Source organism: Bubalus kerabau, chromosome 8, assembly GCF_029407905.1.
Source record: "Bubalus kerabau isolate K-KA32 ecotype Philippines breed swamp buffalo chromosome 8, PCC_UOA_SB_1v2, whole genome shotgun sequence".
NCBI lineage: Eukaryota > Metazoa > Chordata > Mammalia > Artiodactyla > Bovidae > Bubalus > Bubalus kerabau.
This window is the reverse complement of record NC_073631.1, coordinates 66156796-66177653: the sequence shown is the minus strand read 5'-3', so window position 1 is coordinate 66177653 and position 20858 is coordinate 66156796. Positions and strand designations below refer to the sequence as shown.

The following is a 20858-nucleotide window of genomic DNA, read 5'->3' as shown; positions in this document are numbered from 1 at the left end:
TTGTGCCTACCTAGTGGGGTGAAATGGAGAAGGCAATGGCACCCCACTCCAGTACTCTTGCCTGGAAAATCCCATGGACGGAGGAGCCTGGTGGCCTACAGTCCATTGGGTCGCTAAGAGTCAGACACGACTGAGTGACTTCACTTTCACTTTTCACTTTCATGCATCGGAGAAGGAAATGGCAACCCACTCCAGTGTTCTTGCCTGGAGAATCCCAGGGACAGCGGAGCCTGGTGGGCTGCCGTCTATGGGGTCGCACAGAGTTGGATATGACTGATGCGACTTAGCAGCAGCAGCAGCAGTGGGGTGAAATTGGTATCTGATTTTTATAGCTTCCAATATAAAAATAACTTCTTTATTAAGTAATTTAGATGTTGATGAAAATTAAAAATCATCTTTGAAAAATCATTGCTTTTGTTTTAATTGTAGAACTGGAGAATTTATGGCACTCCACTGTGGCTGTTTTGGCTCATGGGTATTTAAATGAACAAGCACTATGTGAAACAGGCAAAACTCACCCCATCACTAGTGATGTACATCATCCTTGAGGCAGGAATTGGAGTGAGATCAAGGTGGGTGAGGGTCAGGGAAGTGAAGGGGATTTATTACAATATTAAATAAAAATGAAAAAAAAACAGATTTTATTATTCCAATGCAACTGTGTCTAAAAATGTCTGGTCCCACCATCTTTATTAAAATGCCCTGCTTTAAAAATGAATAAACTCTTCAGTGAGTACAGTCTTATGAAAAGAGCCTTGAGGTTACAAACAAAAGAGAAAATGATTGCATGTGTGTGTGTGTATTTGTTAATCAGTTGTGTCCAACTCTTTACAACCTCATGAGCTTACTTCCTGCTAGGCTCCTCCAACCCTGGAATTCTCCAGCTAAGAATACTGGAGTGGATAGCCATTCCCTTCTTCCTGACCCAGGGATCGAACCCAGGTCTCCTGAATTGCAGGCCAATTCTTTACTGTCTGCCCCACCAAGGAAAACAGTAGAGAAAATGATTAGTAAGGAAAAGACCAGGTTAGTGACTTGATTCAATTTTAATAAAAATCATTTAAATAAAATAGGCCAATATCACTAGAATGATGCTTTTGTCATTGCCCCCACTTCCCTCACCTCCACAAAAAAGTAACTTCAGAACCTCTGACTTTGGAATGACATTATTTAGATCTATCTGATGAGAATCTAGAGGATTTCTCATCAGGGTCAATGGTACCCTCTCTTGTCTGAAGGACCAGAAACTGAGAAAACCAGCAGCAAAGCCCAGAAGACAGCACAGTTTAACATTTTAGCCTGGTGACCTAAGAATAAAATCATCTTTCAACCAGTGAGTGAAGCTTTGGTCTGTTTTACTTGGTCTTCCAACTTGTATCAGTGGTAGCAGTTCAGTTCAATAGACATATGAGTACCAACTGTGCCAACTCTATAACTTAATTTGTATCACATTTAATCCAGTGGTCCTTTCCTATATTCTTCTGACTCAAGAAGGCAGAACACTTGTAATGGGAAGCACCATGATCAGGAAGCCAGAGGAACTCTTTTTAAATGGGTTATGCCATTAACTAGCTGTGTGACCTAGGGCAAGCCATTTTCCTCTTAGTCTTCAGAATTCTCATTCTCAAAGGGAAAAGGCAGGAGGTTTGTTAATATGATCTCTAAGATACTTAGTGCTTAAAAAAAAATGTCAAAAGCATCATTTCTACTTTCATCCCAAGAAGAATCATATAGCCATTGACATTAAGAAACTGATTCATGATGTATTACTTATTCCATCACCCAAACCCTTTCGAACAGATGGAGGTGGAAATGGTGCTCTCCAGCATGAGATTAATAATGAATACATGTGCAGATTGATGAATACATCTGCAGAAATACTTCGCATTCTAAAGAAATGTAGTCTGATTGTTTCTAAGAGGTAGGCACTTACTCCACGGTAAACATCCTGTTGCTCATCTCAGATGGATCCAAGCGCTGCTCATACATCTCTCATGATCAAGCTTTCCCAGAGCTCTGCTCAGCTGACAGAGCCAATTATGACTGTTCCCCATTCTCTTTATGAATCTCCTGTCTCCCTGCTGTTACTCTGCAGCTCCTGGATGGTCTTTCCATCTACTGAAGCTTCTGCTTTTCAAATCTCAGCTCCTGTGCCACCTCCTCCATGAAGCTAAGTCTCTTCTTTCTTTAAACTTTCATGCCCCTGGTAATTGTAAATAGTGCTGCAATGAACATTGAGGTACATGTGTCTTTTTTGAACTACGGTTTTTTTAGGGTATTTGCCCAGTAGTAGGATTGCCAGGTCATATGGTAGTTTTACTCCTAGGCTTTTAAGGAATCTCTGTACTGTTCTTTAGTGGCTGTATCAACTTACATTCCCACAACAGTGCAAGAGGGTTCCCTTTTCTCCATATCCTCTCCAGCATTTATTGTTGGTAGACTTTTTGATGATGGCCATTCTGACCAGTGTGTGGTGATACCCCATTGCAGTTTTGATTTACATTTCTCTAATAATGAGGGACATTGAGCATCTTTTCATGCGTTTATTGGTCATCTGTATATCTTCTTTGGAGAAATGTCTGTTTAGGTCTTCTGCCTTCTTTCTGATAGGATTGTTTGTTTTCCTAATATTCAGCTGCAGGAGCTGTTTGTATATTTTGGAGATTAATCCTTTGTCGGTTGCTTCATTTGCAATAATTTTCTCCCATTACTGCATTCATTCATAAACATGCTTTATCTCACCTCCTAGACTATAAGCTCCAAGGCAACATCATCCCTTATCCTCAAGTCTAAAATGCCATGCCTGGTGCCTATCATAGAACAAAACTCACATCGTTATGGAATACTTTTGGCCCTCCCTAGTGGATAATATCACAATTCCTTTACCCTGCTGCTTTTGAAAGGTCTATTAATTTTTAGGAAACTGGGTTGCTGTAATTTCTCTTGAAGTAACTTTGAATATACTGTTATTAACTGGATATTTAGTTGGGTTTTTCAGTGCAGATTCAACATCATAGTTTTACCGGGAGATGAAGAGTATTTCTCCTACCACAGGCCTGGTTCCCTTTTAGTCTGTTTAGGTTATATTTTTTATTTTAAAGAAGATGAGATAGAGCCTTTTCTGGCTGATAGTGGAACAGGTCCTTATTATCCATAGGTAATGAATGATCTTTGGGATCCATTACCTCTCATACACTGAAAAATGTCACAAACAGAGCCAAAGACAGATTTGCTCTCCTTTTGATTTCAGTCAAGAGCTTTTGGGGGTTTGGATGGTATCACCCTTAACATTATTGGCTTCCCAGGTGACTCAAAGGTATGGCATCTGCCTGTTAAGGCAGAAGATGCAAGAGATGCCAATTCAATCCCTGGATCAGGAAGATCCCCTAGAAAAGGAAATGGCAACCTGCTCCTGTGTTCTTGCCTGGAAAACCCCAGGGACAGAGGATCCTGGTGGCTTATAGTCCACAGGGTCAAAAAGAGTCGGACCTGACTGAACACAAAGTGGGGGGCCCTTAACTTTAAAGGTAAAGGCAGATCCATACGCTTTTTCTTGCATACTTGCTTCTTTTTTTAATTCTTTTTTGACCCCAGAATATCTCGTGTTTGTGTAGACAGAGGCCACTGGCAGCTGACAGACTGTCAGTTGAAGGGATGGTGGCAGCAGCAGTGGAGGACTGATAAGCCCTTTGGGGAGAAGGATGCTCTTCTAGAAGTAGAGCCCACTTATCCAGAAGGCATCAGGGGAAATCACTGGTGGCAGCTGATAAACAAACAGGAAGAAGGGACAGGCTTCTGTACATCTTTCCCATTGGTAAACTTCCAGGCAGATGAAAATGGTTTCCAGGTGGTTTTTGCATTTGAACCTATAGGGGAAGTTCCAGTATACCCCAAAGCACCTAGTTTGAGAAATGCCACAGATTCCATCATAAAGACTTTTGTTCTGCAAACCCTTGAGGATGTCAGGGAAGGCACTCTTCAAAAGTTCTGCAATCCTCTAAGGTGAATTTATCCAGGTCTACTGCTGAAATCTAGAGCAATGAAAGGTCTCCCAGCCTACCCATTATTCCTTCATTAAGTTATGCTTAACAAGTTTATATAAAAGCCCCGTGCAAAGAGAATCTTTGTAGGGTAGAGTTTCAACTGACTGTACTTATCTGTAGTCATAAAAGTTTTTATTTTATTTTTTGATTGGTCACTATAGATCAAAAACTATATAGGAGATCAGACTAGGTTTAGAGATTTTTTTTTTTTGCATGTTCTCTTTATCGTTAGTAAATACACTAAACGCTGATTTTCAAGGAGCTGCCTGGCCATGGTGGTTATTTTTGGGGAAAAAAGCAACCACAAGTCATCTTTCTTCTCTTTTAATTTGAGTTTTACACTAAAAATCTGTTTTGAGAGGGAAATGGAGCATGTTAAGCTAATGACAGCTTTACCCTCTCTTATTTTTTCCGTTTAACAGCAACGTTCCTATAGGCTCCCCGGCGTGCCTGGATGTGGGCACTGCAGCCTTAAGTGAAGGCTCCAACGACTCGAAAAAATAAAAACAAATAAACAGCCCCATTCCCCCCACTCCAAAGGGGGTAGAGCTTAAGAGGAAACTGTACAAAATGTGTCGGCAAACAGACGAATATATTTGCAAAGGTATAGTTTCTGTGACTACAGACAATCCCCACGTTGCCCAGAAATTGTTAGATGCGTCCTGCTGAGAAACGTGCTCGGCTAGTCCGTGATTGCCTTTCGGATCCGCCCCGGCCGACCCACCAGGAGGACCCGCGTAAGGGGCCCCCATTTCCATTCTTAGGGAGAGGAAGCCGGGGACCCACGTGAGCGCGGAAGACAGCTGATCATCAGGTCCCAATACTTGCCAAGCGTCCCCTAATTCCCATTTGGTTACAAAAACTCTCTCCTCCATTGCATATCCTCCTTTGGGCAGAGTGGGCCAAGGCTCGAGAGAGAGGCCGTGATCTGGCCGGGATCATCCCTGGGCGGTAGGTAGGGTCGGACTCTTTGACACCCAGGGCTGCTGAAGCGACAATTCCAAGCTCCCGAGAACGCCGCGGCGGTCCCTGCCAGAGATTAGCCGCCGCGCGGGTCCCTCCCTCTTTTTCGGGTGAATGAATGATTAGTCAAACAGCACCTCCCTGCCCCGGTTCGCCCGAGGTTGGATGGGAGGAGTCATGGAACCACTGTTCCTCTTTTTTAACGGCGAGAAGAGTTCGCCTCTGTGCGTGTATTAATCGACCTTGCGTGTCGTTTCAAATTCTGTCTTCCCCAGGGTCACGACGCACAGACACAGCAGCACTGAGCAGTGATCTCGAAGGCCCCTCGCCCCTCTGTCCTCTCAGGGACGGTCGGCCGTCGTGCCCCAGCCAAAGTAAGGCAAAGCAGAGTGAAAAGTTGCCCGCACCCCCACCCCGCCCCAGGCGCTGGGTTTATCACTCCTTCCCAAAGCTGGGGCATCAGGGAACGAGCCGCGGTGGTGGAGCGCCCTGCGTCCCATATTCTCCTCCCTCCTAGGGTTGGAGCACAGGAGAAGGAGCAGTGTTGGCGCGGCATCCCCCGTAAGGGGAGGAATCCCTCCCCACCCGCCCCGCAGGAAAGGGAGGAGGCGCTGCGCACTCCGGGTGGTGGAGACACGCCTGCCCGGCTCCGATCCGTGCCCCGGGGCAAGCGGCCTCCCTCGAGGGTCTGGGGGAGCTGGCTGGACCCCCGGCGGAGACAGGCGCCCACCGCGAGGCTTCCACTATCCCTCTTGCGTCCGGGCGCCCCCAGCGGGTTCCCCGAGGCGCTCGGTGCGCCCTGGTCTCCTGCGCCGGAGCGAGCGTGCGAACGGACCGAGTGGAGAGCCGGCTGGGCGGGTAGGAGGTGGGAGTGCAGAAGTGGAGGACGCGGCAGCTGCAGCAGCGGCGCGCCCCGGGGCAGTCGCTGCAGCCCCGGCGGCGGCGGCGGCGGAGCAGCGGTGCGCAGCGGGCAGCGCAGCCACTCCTCTCTGCCTATCTCCCGCAGTTCCGATACCCCCTCCCCCTGGCCCCCTCTCTGGCGTGGAGGAGCCGACGACTAAACCGCTGCGAGCAACTCCTTTAAAAAAAAAAAAAAAAAAAAAGCCGCATTGGAGGAGCCTGGCCGCAGGACCCCTCCTCCCTGGGCGCCCCCCACCCCTCGCCTCGCTCTCCCGCCTCTCCCCCCGCCAACCTCCCCCCCACCCCCCCACCTTTCCCCCGCCCCAGGCTCCCGGGCGCCCGCCTCCCTCCTTCGCGGACTGTCTCCCGACTCGCCGGCTGAGAGCCCTTTTGGACTGCGAGCGGCGGTAGCGGAGCACAGGCGGCGGCGCGGGACCTGCAGTCGCCCGGGATTCCCTCCAGGTGACGATGCTCTGGTTCTCCGGCGTCAGGGCTCTGGCTGAGCGTCCCTGCCGGCGCTCGCCCGGGATTACCTGCTGCGTCTTGCTGCTGCTCAATTGCTCGGGGGTCCCCATGTCTCTGGCTTCTTCCTTCTTGACAGGTAGGGGAGGGGTCGGGAGGGACAGACCCTCCCAGACGCTGGCTTGGTACCTGGGAGAGAAGGCGCTGACTGGCCCCGGGGACGAGAGGGTGGGGAACGAGCACCTTGGAGCCTGCTCCTCGCTGGCACATGGGGATGAAGGAAGCCCTTCGGGGTTAAGGGATGGGAAAGCAGTGAGTAGGCTACGGAGTGGAGAGCGGGCAGGCTGTTGACATTAATACTGTAGTGATAACGGAAATTCTTCTATTTGGATTTGAAAAGTTCCTTTATTATCTTTAGTTTTCTTCAACCTTTAGTTTTATCTCTTCTCCCGTATGCAATTAAAGAAAACAAACAAACAAACAAACAACTGCATCGTTTTCCACCCATAGGCCTGTCTCACTCTATAAGGTTCCAATATAGCTTCTTTACTGGTAGTGATCTTTAAAGCACCCGCCCTCCAGACCTGGATTTAAAGCAACTATCATATTTTAAAAGGGTAATAATAGCAGGATATAATAATTATATGCTTTCAGGCAGGTGAAGACCTCAGCTGCTATTCTGAAGGACATACTTTACTGACACCTGGTGCAGAAAAGAAAATATTGAGTCTATTTCTAAGAAAAGAGGAAAGAAGATTGTATTTCGAAAAGTAATTTCAATTCAACACAATATGAGGCAGATTCATATAAAGGCCTGTTTATTGACACAGTCCTGAATTCTGTTCAAATTTAAAATCTGCCTTAATGGCCAATTTGAATTTTTTGCTTATGGGAGTGTTTGTTTAGCTGAAATGGTTTTATAAAGGAAAGGTATTATTAAAGATCCAATCAAATACTTGGAATTGTGCTTAAACCAACCATCTGAGAGCAGAAAATATATCTATATAGCACAGGCTTTTAAAAAAACTTGTTCTAATAAAATTATTTAAAGTATGTTTTTTTCAGGGGGACTTTTTGGGGTGAATTTGATTATTTAAAACTCATTAGGGATTTTTGAAATTTGGATATAGTTTTCTCAAAAAGTATTATTATAAAAATTCTATTTTTGTAACAAGGCCATGCAGCTAAATTTAAATAACTTTTTTTCCCTTTAGGTTCTGTTGCAAAATGTGAAAATGAAGGTGAAGTCCTCCAGATCCCATTTATCACGGACAACCCTTGTATAATGTGTGTCTGCATGGTGAGTATGGAGATCAGGTAATGGGAAATCAATTGCTCCCTCTGCAAGGTGAATCCTTTAGCTGTAATTTTATGACCAGATCTTAAAAATTGCTTTTGGTCATTACAAACCACAGATGGCTGGTGAGTTGAATTCCATTGAATTTCCAAGTTTTATGGACTTTGGCAATTTCTATTTCATCTTTGTTTATCTTTTGGAGATGTTTATCTTTGACATCAGGTTGCAGATGTAAACTTCAGATAGACTTGGTATAGCATCACCTCAGTGGTAATTACCACTTGCACTTCTGCTGCCGGGAATGGCTATTGCAACCAAATCATAGGTGCCACCAAACTTGCTGCTCTGATTCTATTGTCTGAGCTCAGTGTGAAAATGATAACATTTAGGTATAAAGGTCTGGGATAAGGTATGTGACAAGGGGAAAGAGAGGTTAGAGTCACAAAGCACAAACATGGGGACAAGATCTTGAGTTTTTTTGCCTCTTATATCCTAAGCTCTCAAAAACAATCTTTATATATCTGATTTGGAAGCCATGAGTCAGAAAGGATATTCTGTCCTTAGTAGAGGATGACACTTGGCTGTCAGCTGCTTACTTAACACTAGCAGTGGCTGGTAGATTAAAAAAATGATTTGTTTCAGTTTATTTTAGCTTTATAGTAAATGATAAGATCTAATAAGTAACCACATGGGGAAGATTAAATTATATGAATAAGAATTTCTGAGCTGAAATAGCGACTCACAAAGAACATTTTTGTTTAAAAGTGTTTTACATGCCAATCACTTTTGGCAAACCTTGATTAAAAACTACACATCACAAAACCCTGTTGGAAATACATTAAGGCAGTCAAAGTCAAATGCAAAGCCCCCAAATGATAGATGACTGCTTGTTATCAGATCAACATGCTGTATGCAACCAGAGAAGGGAATTTTCTCTGTTTAGGGGAAAGCCAAGCCATCTGGGTTTAAACTACCCGAAGTTTTTCACGACAAGAGATGAGGTCAATGTTATGAAATGATAAATGGGTGAAGGTGAATGTCTGTATCAAATGATTATCAGGTTCTGAAAACTAAGGAAATCAGCAGAAATAGAGGTAAAAATGCATTCCATTTCCAGAGATGATAAGTGTTGCTGCTTTAACAAAAGAGAGCTGAGAGAGGGACAATTAGGTTTGTGTTTATAAGCTGCCTTGTTAATGAATGATCTTTCACCAAAGGACCTGTTGAAAAGGAGCTTTGCATTAAATTTTGGCTCAATTGTGTATTTACAAATGTAGTGTGTCTGCCTCTGTGTGTGTGTGTGTGTGTGTGTGTGTGGTGGGGGCAGAAGGGAGATGATTTCTTTATTTCTCCTACCTGCCTAGTGTTAGTGAATTATTTTATCTTGATCTCGTAAGATCTCAGAAAATGGGGTAATATTTAAATAAATTTGGAACTCCACATGCAAAAATATTGTTTTTCTCCTCAGCAATATTGTTACATTTATAATGTTTAAACACAGAGTTTGGGTTTTGCAAACTTTTTCCAAATAGTATGAAAATTCTCAATACAGCATTTCCCTTTTTTGGTACTCTTGCCCTGGTGGAAATAGTGCCTTTCCCCGAAAGTACAGCTTACTGCTAATAAGACCTTGCTGTTTTGAAGGTAAAGAGTGAATCTGAAGAAAAGATGCGTCGGTTGGAATTCTGGAGTGATATTTATATTGATTGTGTTCAGAAGGGTGGTAGGTTCATTTATATGTTTGAGTAACATTTGGAGGTATCTGTCTTCATGAGAGCTATCAGAAATTCTTTCCAAACACATAAAGTTGAGACTCGCATTCTGACTCACTAGCTTTTCAGAGGATGCCTCAAAGTTCCCCCCAGCTGAAAGGTTCAGTGATATGTTGCCATGACTTTTGCAGGGGTTTAGGATTATGGGGCCCAAGTTGTCATAGTCATTATTGTTTCCCAAACAGTTGTAGTACTTGATAAAGTTGAGTAAGGCTAGATGGACAACTGTTTCTTTATTTGTAAGTTTCCAAGGGACCAACTGCAGTATATGAATTTCGAAGCACCTAGCTTACCATAAGGCTAGTTGATAATTTTATATTTAGGCTGGAAGATAGGCTTATTTAGCAAACAGATAATGTCAGAAATAACAACTAACACTTATGAAATATTTCATTTGCTGGCACTTATCGAAGACTGCATTTCATTTAATCTTCACAAAAATCTTTTGAAGATTTTTACCCCCTCCCCCCATTTTACAGATGAGGAAACTGAGGCTGGAGGATTTAGTAGCTTGTAAAGGTCATATTTTAGTAAATAGTGGAGCTGGAACTCACTCTCACCTGCCTCTAGAACACATTCCTATAGTCAAGTGAAACAGGCTATTTTCTAAGTTAAAGATGTGAAAAAGCAAGGAAAAAAATAGATTGTTGAGTTATTTGACTTTTTGGCATTGCTTGAGTTATTTTGCTTTTTTCTTTTGAGTCTTTTAGGAGTTCGGTTAGCTAACATTTGTTAATCACATTATATGAAAGGAAAATCTCGTTATGATTTCAGTTGACCTGCAGGGAGCTTTCGTTGTGAGCTAGTTTTATGTATGTATGTTAAGAGGGTATGTAATAGTCAAAACTGTACTTTGGATAAAGAAAATAGTCATATTTAGTTTGTGTTGGTCCAGCCTTTTGGCAGAAAGCTACCTAAAGCTGAGTATAAGCTCATATCTTATTTCATAACACGTACTAAAAAAAAAAGCTAACCTCAACATATGCTTAAAAAAGACGTAAAATGTTACAGTTGAGAGGAAATAGGTGGCACAAAGTCCTGCATATAATTACAGTGTAAAAGCTAGAAAAATCCCACAGAATCAACTTGGCCTGATTTAAACTTTTAAGCTCCGAAATGTTTCAAAGGTGGAATGAACTCATTTCTGTGGGAATTTTGAGGATGACAGCTGATGCAGTGGCCACGGCGAGCAGAACTGAATAATTTTATTCTCATTTATCCTTGTCTGCCTGGACCTCCTCTTGCCAGCATCAGTTGTGGTCCAAGAATAACCAGTTTGTCAGCTGCTGATGGATATTATTTTAAAGTGTGTAGGTTCAACTGTTCAAGGGGGAAGGTGAGAAATTGGACTATTGTCCTGAAATCTGGGGAAGCGGGTAGACAGTTTGGATTAAAGATGCAAGCGCTTCATTGTTCAGTTAGAAAGCAAAGCACAGCTTTTCCTCGTCTTACAAAATGGTCTTTTGTGGGGCCGGGGAAGGAAGGCCAGACTTATTGCTGTTTTGTGTGGTGTTTTTTCCCTTTCTTGCTAGAATTATTTTTCCCGTAATGCCTAGAAAAACATTGGTGCCTTACGTGAAGTACAGCTGATAGGAGCCAGCCCATCTCAACTAATGAATCGAAAGTGGTCCTCTGGATCTTTTGGGCATCCCCAAATCTATCCAGTGAACCTGAGGATGTGGTACCCCTGCTTCTCACCCCTTTTCCACCTAACCATAACATAGAAGGGAATGGCAAAAGCCAGTGAGTTCGGCCCAGTACTGGAAACCCGAGAAAACTTGGGAGGCTGGGACTCAGAAAACAGAAGTCAGTCCGAGCTTAGTTTGGCATACATTTTGTTCAGCAAAAAACATTATTCTGAGGTTTAAATTTCCTCTTTTAAATCCAGAGGTGCAATTTAGAAATGGACCCTCTGCTCATAAAAAACAATGTGAAATTTGGTGTTACAAGAAGTGGGGCTCCACCTTGCTTGGAGCCAACCAAGGGGTGCAAACAGAGGGGGCTTTGTCTGCTGTCTTCTACTTTTAATCACAGAATCCTCTGTCACTAAACAAGCAGCTACCAGCATCTTTGATTCTCCAGGGTACTTTATCTCTATAAAAGCTTCATGTTTTTTATTGTTCAAATTAACTGGCTGGAGAATAGTTATCTATTAACTGAACAAGTGTAAGGCACATGTTTGAGGATGAGGGAGACAGCAGTGCATCAGGATTCAATTCATGTGTGTCTGCGTGTGTGTGTGTGTGAGACAGAGAGAGAGAGAGAGAGAGGTGGAGAGAGGGAGAATGGGGAGGGTGAAGGAAGGAGGGAGGCAGGGGAAATATAAAGTAGTCTTGATGTGTTCAGAGAGCTATGCTCCATACATGCACATATGAATAGGTTGCTACAATTTTTTGAAAATTATTTTATATCATTTTTAGACTGGATATTGGATGCTCACTAAGACAATGATCAGGGTTTATTTATTTATGTGTTAATATATTTATTTATTTTTATTTATACTCTGTGTAGAAGGTGGTATGACCAATTGCCTTCCCATAGAATAAGGTATTCAATAGAGTTTTAGGAAAGGGTAACTAATTTAGTTAGAGAAGACTCTTGAGAGTCCCTTGGACGGCAAGGAGATCCAACCAGTCCATCCTAAAGGAAATCAATCTTGAATATTCATTGGAAGGACTGATGCTGAAGCCGAAACTGCAATGCTTTGGCTACCTGATGTGACGCTGATACTGGGAGAGATTGAAGGCAGGAGGAGAAGGGGATGACAGAGGATAAGATGGTTGGATGGCATCACCAACTCTGTGGACACGAGTCAGCAAGCTCCAGGAGCTGTTGATGGACAGGGAAGCCTGATGTGCTGCAGTCCAGGGGGTCCCAAAGAGTCTGACACGACTGAGCAACTGAACTGAACTAATTTACAGCATTTTACTGACAAATTTGCCAATACCAGCTCATAGACGATTATTATCATTAGCGCTTTCTTGAGGCTCATGGAAGTGGAGCAAATGCCCTGAAGTTATATAGTTACTAAGAAACAGACCTGTGATGTGAAAACTGTTTTCTCTGCTAAACCAACTTGCTTTTGCATGTTGTTTACTATTTCCAAATGTCTACAGATCCCTCCAAGGGCTTCAGAGAGTTATCTCAACCTCTGCAAAGCTGACATAGGCTCACTCTAGGGAGTAGTTAGAGTGATTTTGTCTTATAACATAAACCAAGTCTGGGCTTGGAGGGCCCTTCAGAGGAAGATGCAGTGCAGGCAGCTGTTGGCTCGTATCATATCATTTTGGCAAAGTGCTTTAGCCCTGGCATCAGACAGGCCTGGGTTCCAATACTGGCTCTGTTGTTGTTTAATTGCTAAGTGATGTCCAACTCTTTTGCGACCCCATGGGCTGTAGCCCACCAGGCTTTTCTGTCCATGGGATTTCCCAGACAAGAATACAGGAGAGGGTTGCCATTTTCTTCCCCTGGAGATCTTCCCAACCCAGGGATTGAACCCTTGTCTCCTGCATTGGCAGGTGGATTCCTTACCACTGAGCCACCTGGGGAGCCTGGCTCAGTCACTTACTGCTGGTGAACTCAGGAAAGTTTTTTCACCTTTCTAAGCCTCCATTTCCTTATCTGTAGAGTGGGATGGCCGTCATTTACAAACTCATAGACTTGCTGTGAGAACTAAATGAGATAGAACATTTAAGACTTGGTCCAAAGCTTGGCATTAAGTCAGAATGATTCATTATTGTTATTGTTGATGATGATGTTAATGTTTAAATTCTTATTTCCTCACATGGAATTAGAGGCAAATGTTCATCAGAAAAGAGAGAAAAGGGGGAACTTCACTGGTGGTCCAGTGACTAGACTCTGGGCTCCCAATGTAAGGAGCCCAGGTTCTATCCCTGGTCAGGAACTAGATCCCACATGCTGCAACTAAGAGCTGGCATGCCGCAAGGAAGATCGAAGATCTCGTGTGCGGCAACTGAGACCCAGTGCGGCCAAATAAATAAATAAATATTCTTTAAAAAAAAGAAAGAAAGAAACCCTATGGGCTCATTAAAAAAGAAGGAAAGAAAAGGGAGGAGAAGGAAAGCTGATGGAGAAGAGACCTAGGGATAATGATGCCAAGCCCACCCATCGTTTTGAATGGAGAGGGCTAGGTCAGTAACATTTTGTGGGGTTTTCTGTCCCTCCAGACTTGGACTAGGTTGATCTGAGCTGCTTTCTTATTGGTCCAGTGGTCTGTGAGCCCTGCTGTAAGTTTTCCCCTTGCTCTCCATTAAACACTACAAAAACTTTCCATGGAAGAGGGACCTCGTTTTTCTGCAGAATATTTACATCTCTATGCCTGTGGGGTCACCTTCACTTGTTCTTTTATTGGCAGAGGGATAGGGTAGGGACTCAGGAGCGTTGTAATTCTGGAAAAACTGCCTAGTGGTCTGGCATCATGGTGATTTTCCTGGACCGTCTTGTGCAAATCTCTCAACCCTGTTCCAGACCTGAGTAGGCTTTGCTGCCTACTTACTTGTGTGCTCCCCTGCCTACTTACTTGTGTGCTCCCCTGCCCCATTCCCATCCCATTTTAAACGTGCTTTCTTTTCATTTCAAGGTACCAGTCTTCATAGTGTGCACTGCCAGTAAACTGTGTTTTAAGTGTGGGAAAGCAGGCTGGGGAAAGAGAGCCCTTCCCCAGATGAGGATTCAGATATAGTGAGGGCAGGAGAACAGGACATCATAGGAAAAATCAGGCAACACAAAGCGATGGAAAATAAACCAATTAATACAAATTCATTGAATAAACAAAAGATATCAGTTTCTTGCACCCTCTTCTATGGCACTTGGGTCCAACTGATAGTCTGTTAAATCCTTTATGCTATAAAAGAATGCTAGTAACATCACCTTTCATGGCACCAGGAGGTCAAGTGTGCTTGTTGAACTTAGTTAAGATCAGCAAAATGAGCTGGGTGTATATTTTAAGACCTCTTGATTCCCAGTTCTAGTTCTATAAAACATCACTCAAAGCACTGGGGATAACAGGTTATAAATTCAATAATATTATTCTTTCTTCCTTCTCTTCACACTTCATTCTCCGGTTCCTTTCTTGCCTTTTCTGTGTTTGAAGCATTGTGCTGGTTGGGCACCTTGGGGGGTGCAGACCAATGGTACACGTTCTTGCCCACAGTGGAATGGAAGAGAAAAATGCAGGCATGGATAAGTTTTACAGGAGTGCCAGAAAAACACTCTGCTAGGCTCAAACCCAAGTACTAAGGGAACTGTAGACGAATTCTGATTGGATTATCTGGGACCTTGATGGGCAGAGAGAAGATAGTCTGGGCAAAGAATGATTGGAGCAAAGGCACAGAAGAGCGTGTGCTTGGGAATTGTGAAGACTGAGGAGTCCAGTGTGCCCTGTGTACCCGAAGCTCTGATGGAAGCTAGAGTTAGAAGGCTTGGTGAGAAGCATCGAGGGGAGGACATTGAGTGCAATAATAAGGAGCTCAGTTCACTTGTGGAGTTGTGGGAGCCATTTCATATTTTGGCTCACCCATATGACACAGTAAGATGTGCTGTGTATAAATTCCTCTAGAAGCTTTTGTGAGAGCTGTGTAGAGTGTGGAGAGGCCAGAGTTTGGACAATAGGCACCAGAAAAAACACAGTAGTTAAAATGCGATAGTCATTACAGTGGGATGATGTGCTAGTGCGTCTCTGGGGCAGTCACTTTGCTCATCACTTGGTGTGTCTGGAGCAGCTCTAGGTGCTGCTATTTGAATAGAATGGTTTACTTCCAGACCTCACTCTCAAAATTCCATTTTGAGGCCATCTCTCCTCCTACCCACAGTGACACCTTGCTCTGCACTGTTGCTTGACCCATTTGGCAAATTATTTAGTTTGACAGATACTATTACGGTAGTATGTATTCTCAGTGGTAGCACACATTTTTTACAACAATCAAAATTGTACGACCCACCTTAAAGCAAGTGTACCCCTGTGCCAGGACCCCCAGACTTGCAGAGGAGTTTCAGAGCCCAAGTTAATGTGCTAAGTCACTTCAGTCATGTCTGACTCTTTGTGACTCTGTGGACTGTAGCCCACAAGGCTCCTCTGTCTATGGGAATCTCCAGGCAAGAATACTGGAGTGGATTGCCATTCCCCTCTCCAGGGGAATCTTCCCGACCCAGGGATTGAACCCACATTCTCTTATGTTTCCTGCATTGGCAGGTGGGTTCTTTACCAGTAGTGACACCTGGGAAGCTGTTGATAGAACTTGGCAATAAAATAAATGGCAAAGGTGAGAAATGGGGTGGATTGAAGGGAATTTTGAGAATTCTAGCCAATGTTATGCACAATGTAGGAAGAGAAGAGGTCATGGATGTGAATGGGGGATAATAAGTTTAGAACTGAAGTGGGCTTGAAGACCTTCCAATTAGCAAAACCTAGTCGACTTCACTTTCACTCTTCATGCATTGGAGAAGGAAATGGCAACCCACTCCAGTGTTCTTGCCTTGAGAATCCCAGGGACAGGGGAACCTGGTGGGCTGCCGTCTATGGGGTCGCACAGAGTTGGACACGACTGAAGCGACTTAGCAGCAGCAGCAGCAGCAGTAGGCTCTTCAAAATGTGGATCTTGATAGTAATAGAGACATTAAGACTAGAAACCAATGTGTTAACTGTTTGCACTTAAATAAATTTCAGAACTTTGGGGATAAATTATTTGTCTTTGGAAGGGGTCTAAATTGAGATTTCAAGAAATTAGCCTATAATAGTAAATAGAAGAAGGGCTATATTTAATAGAAGGTTAGGAAGGCAGAAGCCAACAACAGAGACTGAGGTATAGTTACAAAAGGAGAACCAGCAAAGTACAGACCAAGGCAGATGTTTGAAGAAGAGGAAGATCAGTGGTATTAGATCTTTCAGAGTTAGACTGGACCTTCTGGGAGAACATCAAGGATGGAACTTTCTCATCATCATCTTAAACTATTTGAAACAAACACAATGGTGTCCAGGTCCATAGGACCTGTCGCTCATTTTCCCATGGAATAGAATTGATCATAGATGGAATTTGGTGGAACCCAGTTTGAGAGAAATACTAAGATTGCTGTAGGGATTTTGAAAATTTAGTGCAAAAATCACACGTTTTCTGAATGTAAAGGTCTCAGCAAAAGTGAATAAATACCACATGACATTTTCAAAGGTCCCCAAACAAAACTAATTTCATGAATAAAAATAATAGACTTTTGAAGTGTCTTTGGAATGTTTCTGTAGTTACGTGCAAAATGGACAAAGCTACATGGAGGCATTTCTTATTATGAATCAGAGCAACAATATCAAAGAACTTGGCTAACATAAAATCTTACCATTATAAACTTTCAAGTTTGCTCTATGAAACTGTTAATGGTGCTTTAAAAATATTATGATATAATTTAATCCTTTAGTTAGATCTTCAGAAAAAATATTTTCTTTTTTCACTAAATTTTTGATGTCTGTTTCATCACTGAAGGAGACCTGTGGAATAGCAGCCTTCGTGTCTTAAATTATGGGTTCAAGCCTCCCCAGGGCCACCTTGTAGCTGTGCATAACTGGGCAGCCACCTTGGTCTCCCTGAGCCTTAGTTGTGGGTACTGAGCCAGTCACAATGGTATGTCTGCCCTTTGGCTTCATTTCTAGAGAGGAATCGTAGTGGAGACCCCATCTGTGGGCTGTAGCCATTGACTGAGACGATGTGTATGGGTTAAATACACTAGTGTCTGTGAAAGACCTTTGTAAACAGTGTAAGTGGAACTATTGTTATTAAGAGCGAGAACTTGAATAGAAGACAGTGAAAGTGTATGCTATAAACCAGTTTTTAGCACATACTTTAGTGAGTATATTTTTTAGCAATGATAGTGTAGTGACTCCTATATCTCCTTTAATAGTTGTACAGCTTTGCGTGAGTTGCCTAATATTTCTGTACCTTGACATCTTTATTTTCATCATAGGGCTTTTGTCAGAATTGTGAGTCTAAACATTTCTTAAGTCAAGATTCTTAAAACAGGGTCTGGAAACGTGGTAAGCACTTCTGAAATGATAGCCCCAGCCTGCCAATGCAGGAGACGTAAGAGACATGAATGGGTTCAATCCCTGGATGGGAAAGATCCCCTGGAGGAGGGCACAGCAACCCACTCCAGTATTCTTGCCTGGAGAATTCCCATGGACAGAGGAGCTTGGCTTACTACAGTCTATGGTTTTGCAAAGAGTCAGACCTGACTGAAGTGACTTAGTACACACGCACACATGCCACCATCTAAATGCTATGCAATTGCTGCCTATCCCAGACTTCTAAGAAGTGCTTAAATAGATGACTACAAGGCTTCTAAATCTTCTAAGAAATGATTAACTGGACTACTGCCTTTATTTAAGTGTATGGCCAGTTCCTATGATGTGTTTACTCTGAACTTCTATCAGGGCAGATGATGGAACTTTAGTAGAGGTGACTGCTATCTTTTCCGTAAAAGATAGAAAACCTGGGAGATATTTGGGGCTTAGCAAGATGGCTGCTTCTCTGCTCCTCATTTTCAGAAGTCTACCTGTTTAGTGTTCGTCTCCTGACGGCTAATTGAAACCTTGCTTTCACAGTGAGGCCGACCTGTCCTTTGCGGCACTGCCATTGAATGAGGAAGTGGAAGGTGGGAGGCAGAACTGTGAAACTAATCCCTGAGTGGAGCCACTGAGACTGATGCTTCAGAATCCTCTCCCTTTTATTACATTTATTTATGTTTTTAAAAAATCTGATAATTTTGTATGCTTAAATTTTTAGTTTTGGCTGAGAGGCATGGCTTGTGGGATTTTAGTTCCCCAGCCAGGGTTTGAACCCATGCCCTCAGTAGTGAAAGTACAGATTCCTAACCACTGCCCCACCAGGCAGTTCTCCCACTTTTAAAACATGCAGAGCTCTGCTGTCTGCCGAGCCCCAGTCACTCTGGCTGCTCACGGTGTAGCAGGTGATCCCACATTAACTGATGTGACTGGATTTGGACTTGTAGACCCTCCACATTCACGGAGTGTTGTATGCTTTTGACCTGCTGTCTCATCAACTCTTCTAAGAATCTGCCTCTTCTCTTTGAGAGCATGTTCTGTGTAGTAATGTATGTGGTTAACTTGGGCAGATTTATCTTAGGAGATGAGGTCTTCAAGTGTAAGAACCTTGTCCCCTCATCTCTGGAAGCCCAAAGCTTCAGTGAGAGGTCCGTAACCTTGGGACTTGAGTGGGAGTCAGGCTGGAGTTTCCTGTTTATAATTTGGGTTGTTAACACTTGGGATCGCTACCCCCCAGAATGGAACTCCAAGTTCCAAAACAGGATTCTCCCAGTGAGTTTGTCACAGAAGGTCAACCCCGTCTATAAAAGACATCCTAAATAATCATTGCAAAAACACTTTTTTTCTTCCTTTGAAAGGAATGTACTCCCATTTGAGAACTAAAGTCATATAGACATTAAGTCCTGCTTTTACTTGTGACAAAAGAAACATTCTCTCTTATAGAAATACCTTGCTGCCTTGTAGGCGACAATGCAGGAGGTGCCTGAGAGGGGAGGATCCAGGATTATCTCAGTTCTGTTTTCAAAAATCACAATGAAAAATGCCTTGGACCCCCTTGGCTGCCATTCCCATCATTCCCTCCCCCTTCACTGAGCCTAACTCCGAAACCGGGACACAAGCCTCAGTGTTTATATTAGGTTTTGGATGTTAGCTCCCTTGGCTTCTGGGAGCCGACTCTGTTGAAAATTATGTTTTTCTTTTAAGGACAAAGGCCTTATTGTATGTACACGTCGTGCAGTGTAATGAGTTTTCTGTTTTGTTTTTTTTTTAATGTTAGGTAATGGGCGGGACTAACCCAGATCTGGCAAATGAGAAGTTCAAAGGTCTATACCCTGAGTGGCAATTTGAAGGTTTCATGCAGGTAACTCAACCAGAGAAAGTGAGAGGGAGGGACAAGTGGCATCTTCCCTGACCAGAGCATGTGCCCTGAATGCCCTGCTTTGATGGAATAACCATAAACCGGCGGTGGGAGAGGACCAGCAACATAAGTGATGATACCCCAGGGACACTTCAAAGAGAATGACAGTGACAGTAAACATCACGGAGATAACTATCCTCACATTTTCACTTATAAAAGCACGTGTTTCCAAAATAACTCTTGTACTCTTGGTCAAGTAAATAGGTTTTGGCCAGATGGTTTTTTCATGGCTTGCGGCAGCGTAGGCTGAGCATCTTATTTTGAGATGCCGTGCAGTGGGCTCTCTGGTTGTGCTGCTGGCCTCTGCAGCTGTGGGTGACCTCAGAAAACTATTTCCAGGAGAGGTGGAGCTGGTGCTCTGAAAGGAGGCAGGAAAATTAGGAGGCCCGAAACTGTTTGTACATTTATTTGGGTCTCACTGAGAGGCATTTTTAGCATCTTTGTCGTAATTTTTTTTCCTTCTCTCTATGTAAAAAAAAATTTTTGGAACCTGTCCTCTCAGGTTCCTCTTGGAGGCAGATCTGCAGACTATAGCATTAGCAATAAGGTTCCTTTCCCTCCTCACTGCTTTCCTTTTAGTGAGCAAAGCAATGACATTTGCATTCTTTTCTGTATTTATTCCTAGAACTTCTTACTAAAAAATATTGGGGGATTCCGTTTCCATTTTATTTTCTAATTGAACAGACCTGTTTGAGGCAAGTTATGACAACTGCTTCCTCTAGGTTCAGAGAGCAGGGCTGCATCTGGTCAGTGTCTTGTGGGACTTGCCACTTCTGCCTCAGGAGAGCCTTGCTGTGCTGTTTGACTGCCTGTGGGCTTCCCAGGTGGCATAAGTAGTAAAAACCTGCCAGCCAATGCAGGAGACGTAAGAGACCTGGGTTCAGTCCCTGGTTTGGGAAGATCCCCTGGAGGAGGGCATGGCAACCCACTCCAGTATTCTTGCCTGGAGAGTCCCATGGACAAAGGAGCCTGTGGGCTACAGTCCACAGGGCTGCAAAGAGTCAGACACAACTGAAGTGACTTAGCACACATGCACTGCCCCTGTACCTCTCAGAAATTCATGAATTCTAGAGGCTCTCAGCCTGCTGGATCTCTCCTGGGTTGTGGATTTATAGAGTGAAAGCAGTAGCATCAGGACATTCACATCCCGGTGTTTCTAGGTCTCAGGGGGATGCTGTTTTCCTGAATGGGAAGACTAATCAGATATTCTCCCACTTGAGAGCTGCTATGCCATGTTCCTGGGTTTATGCTCCTTGAGGGAAACGGGCCTGTTAGAATTGAGATGAGGCGATTTCCTGTTTTCAAGCATGTGTGAATCAGGGGTTCCAGTACCCAGTGGTACCCACCAGAGCTCAACTTGCAGTCTCATTAGCACAATAGGTGAGCACCCAGACGGAAATTCCTTTCCCTTAAGAGGTGACTCAGTCAGAGTCTGGGG

The 20858-nt window shown here is 43.6% G+C and overlaps 1 protein-coding gene across 1 annotated transcript in view; it reads left to right on the top strand.

The window, feature by feature from the left end:
• Positions 1–6258: 6258 nt before the first annotated feature.
• The window catches only part of BMPER (BMP binding endothelial regulator), a 253318-nt gene continuing 238718 nt past the window's right edge, over positions 6259–20858 (top strand). Inside the window, exons 1-2 of the mRNA XM_055590429.1 lie at positions 6259–6507; positions 7583–7668. Coding sequence (XP_055446404.1) covers positions 6375–6507; positions 7583–7668 — 219 coding nt within the window. The 5' untranslated portion in view covers positions 6259–6374. The remainder of the gene's footprint in view (positions 6508–7582; positions 7669–20858) is intronic.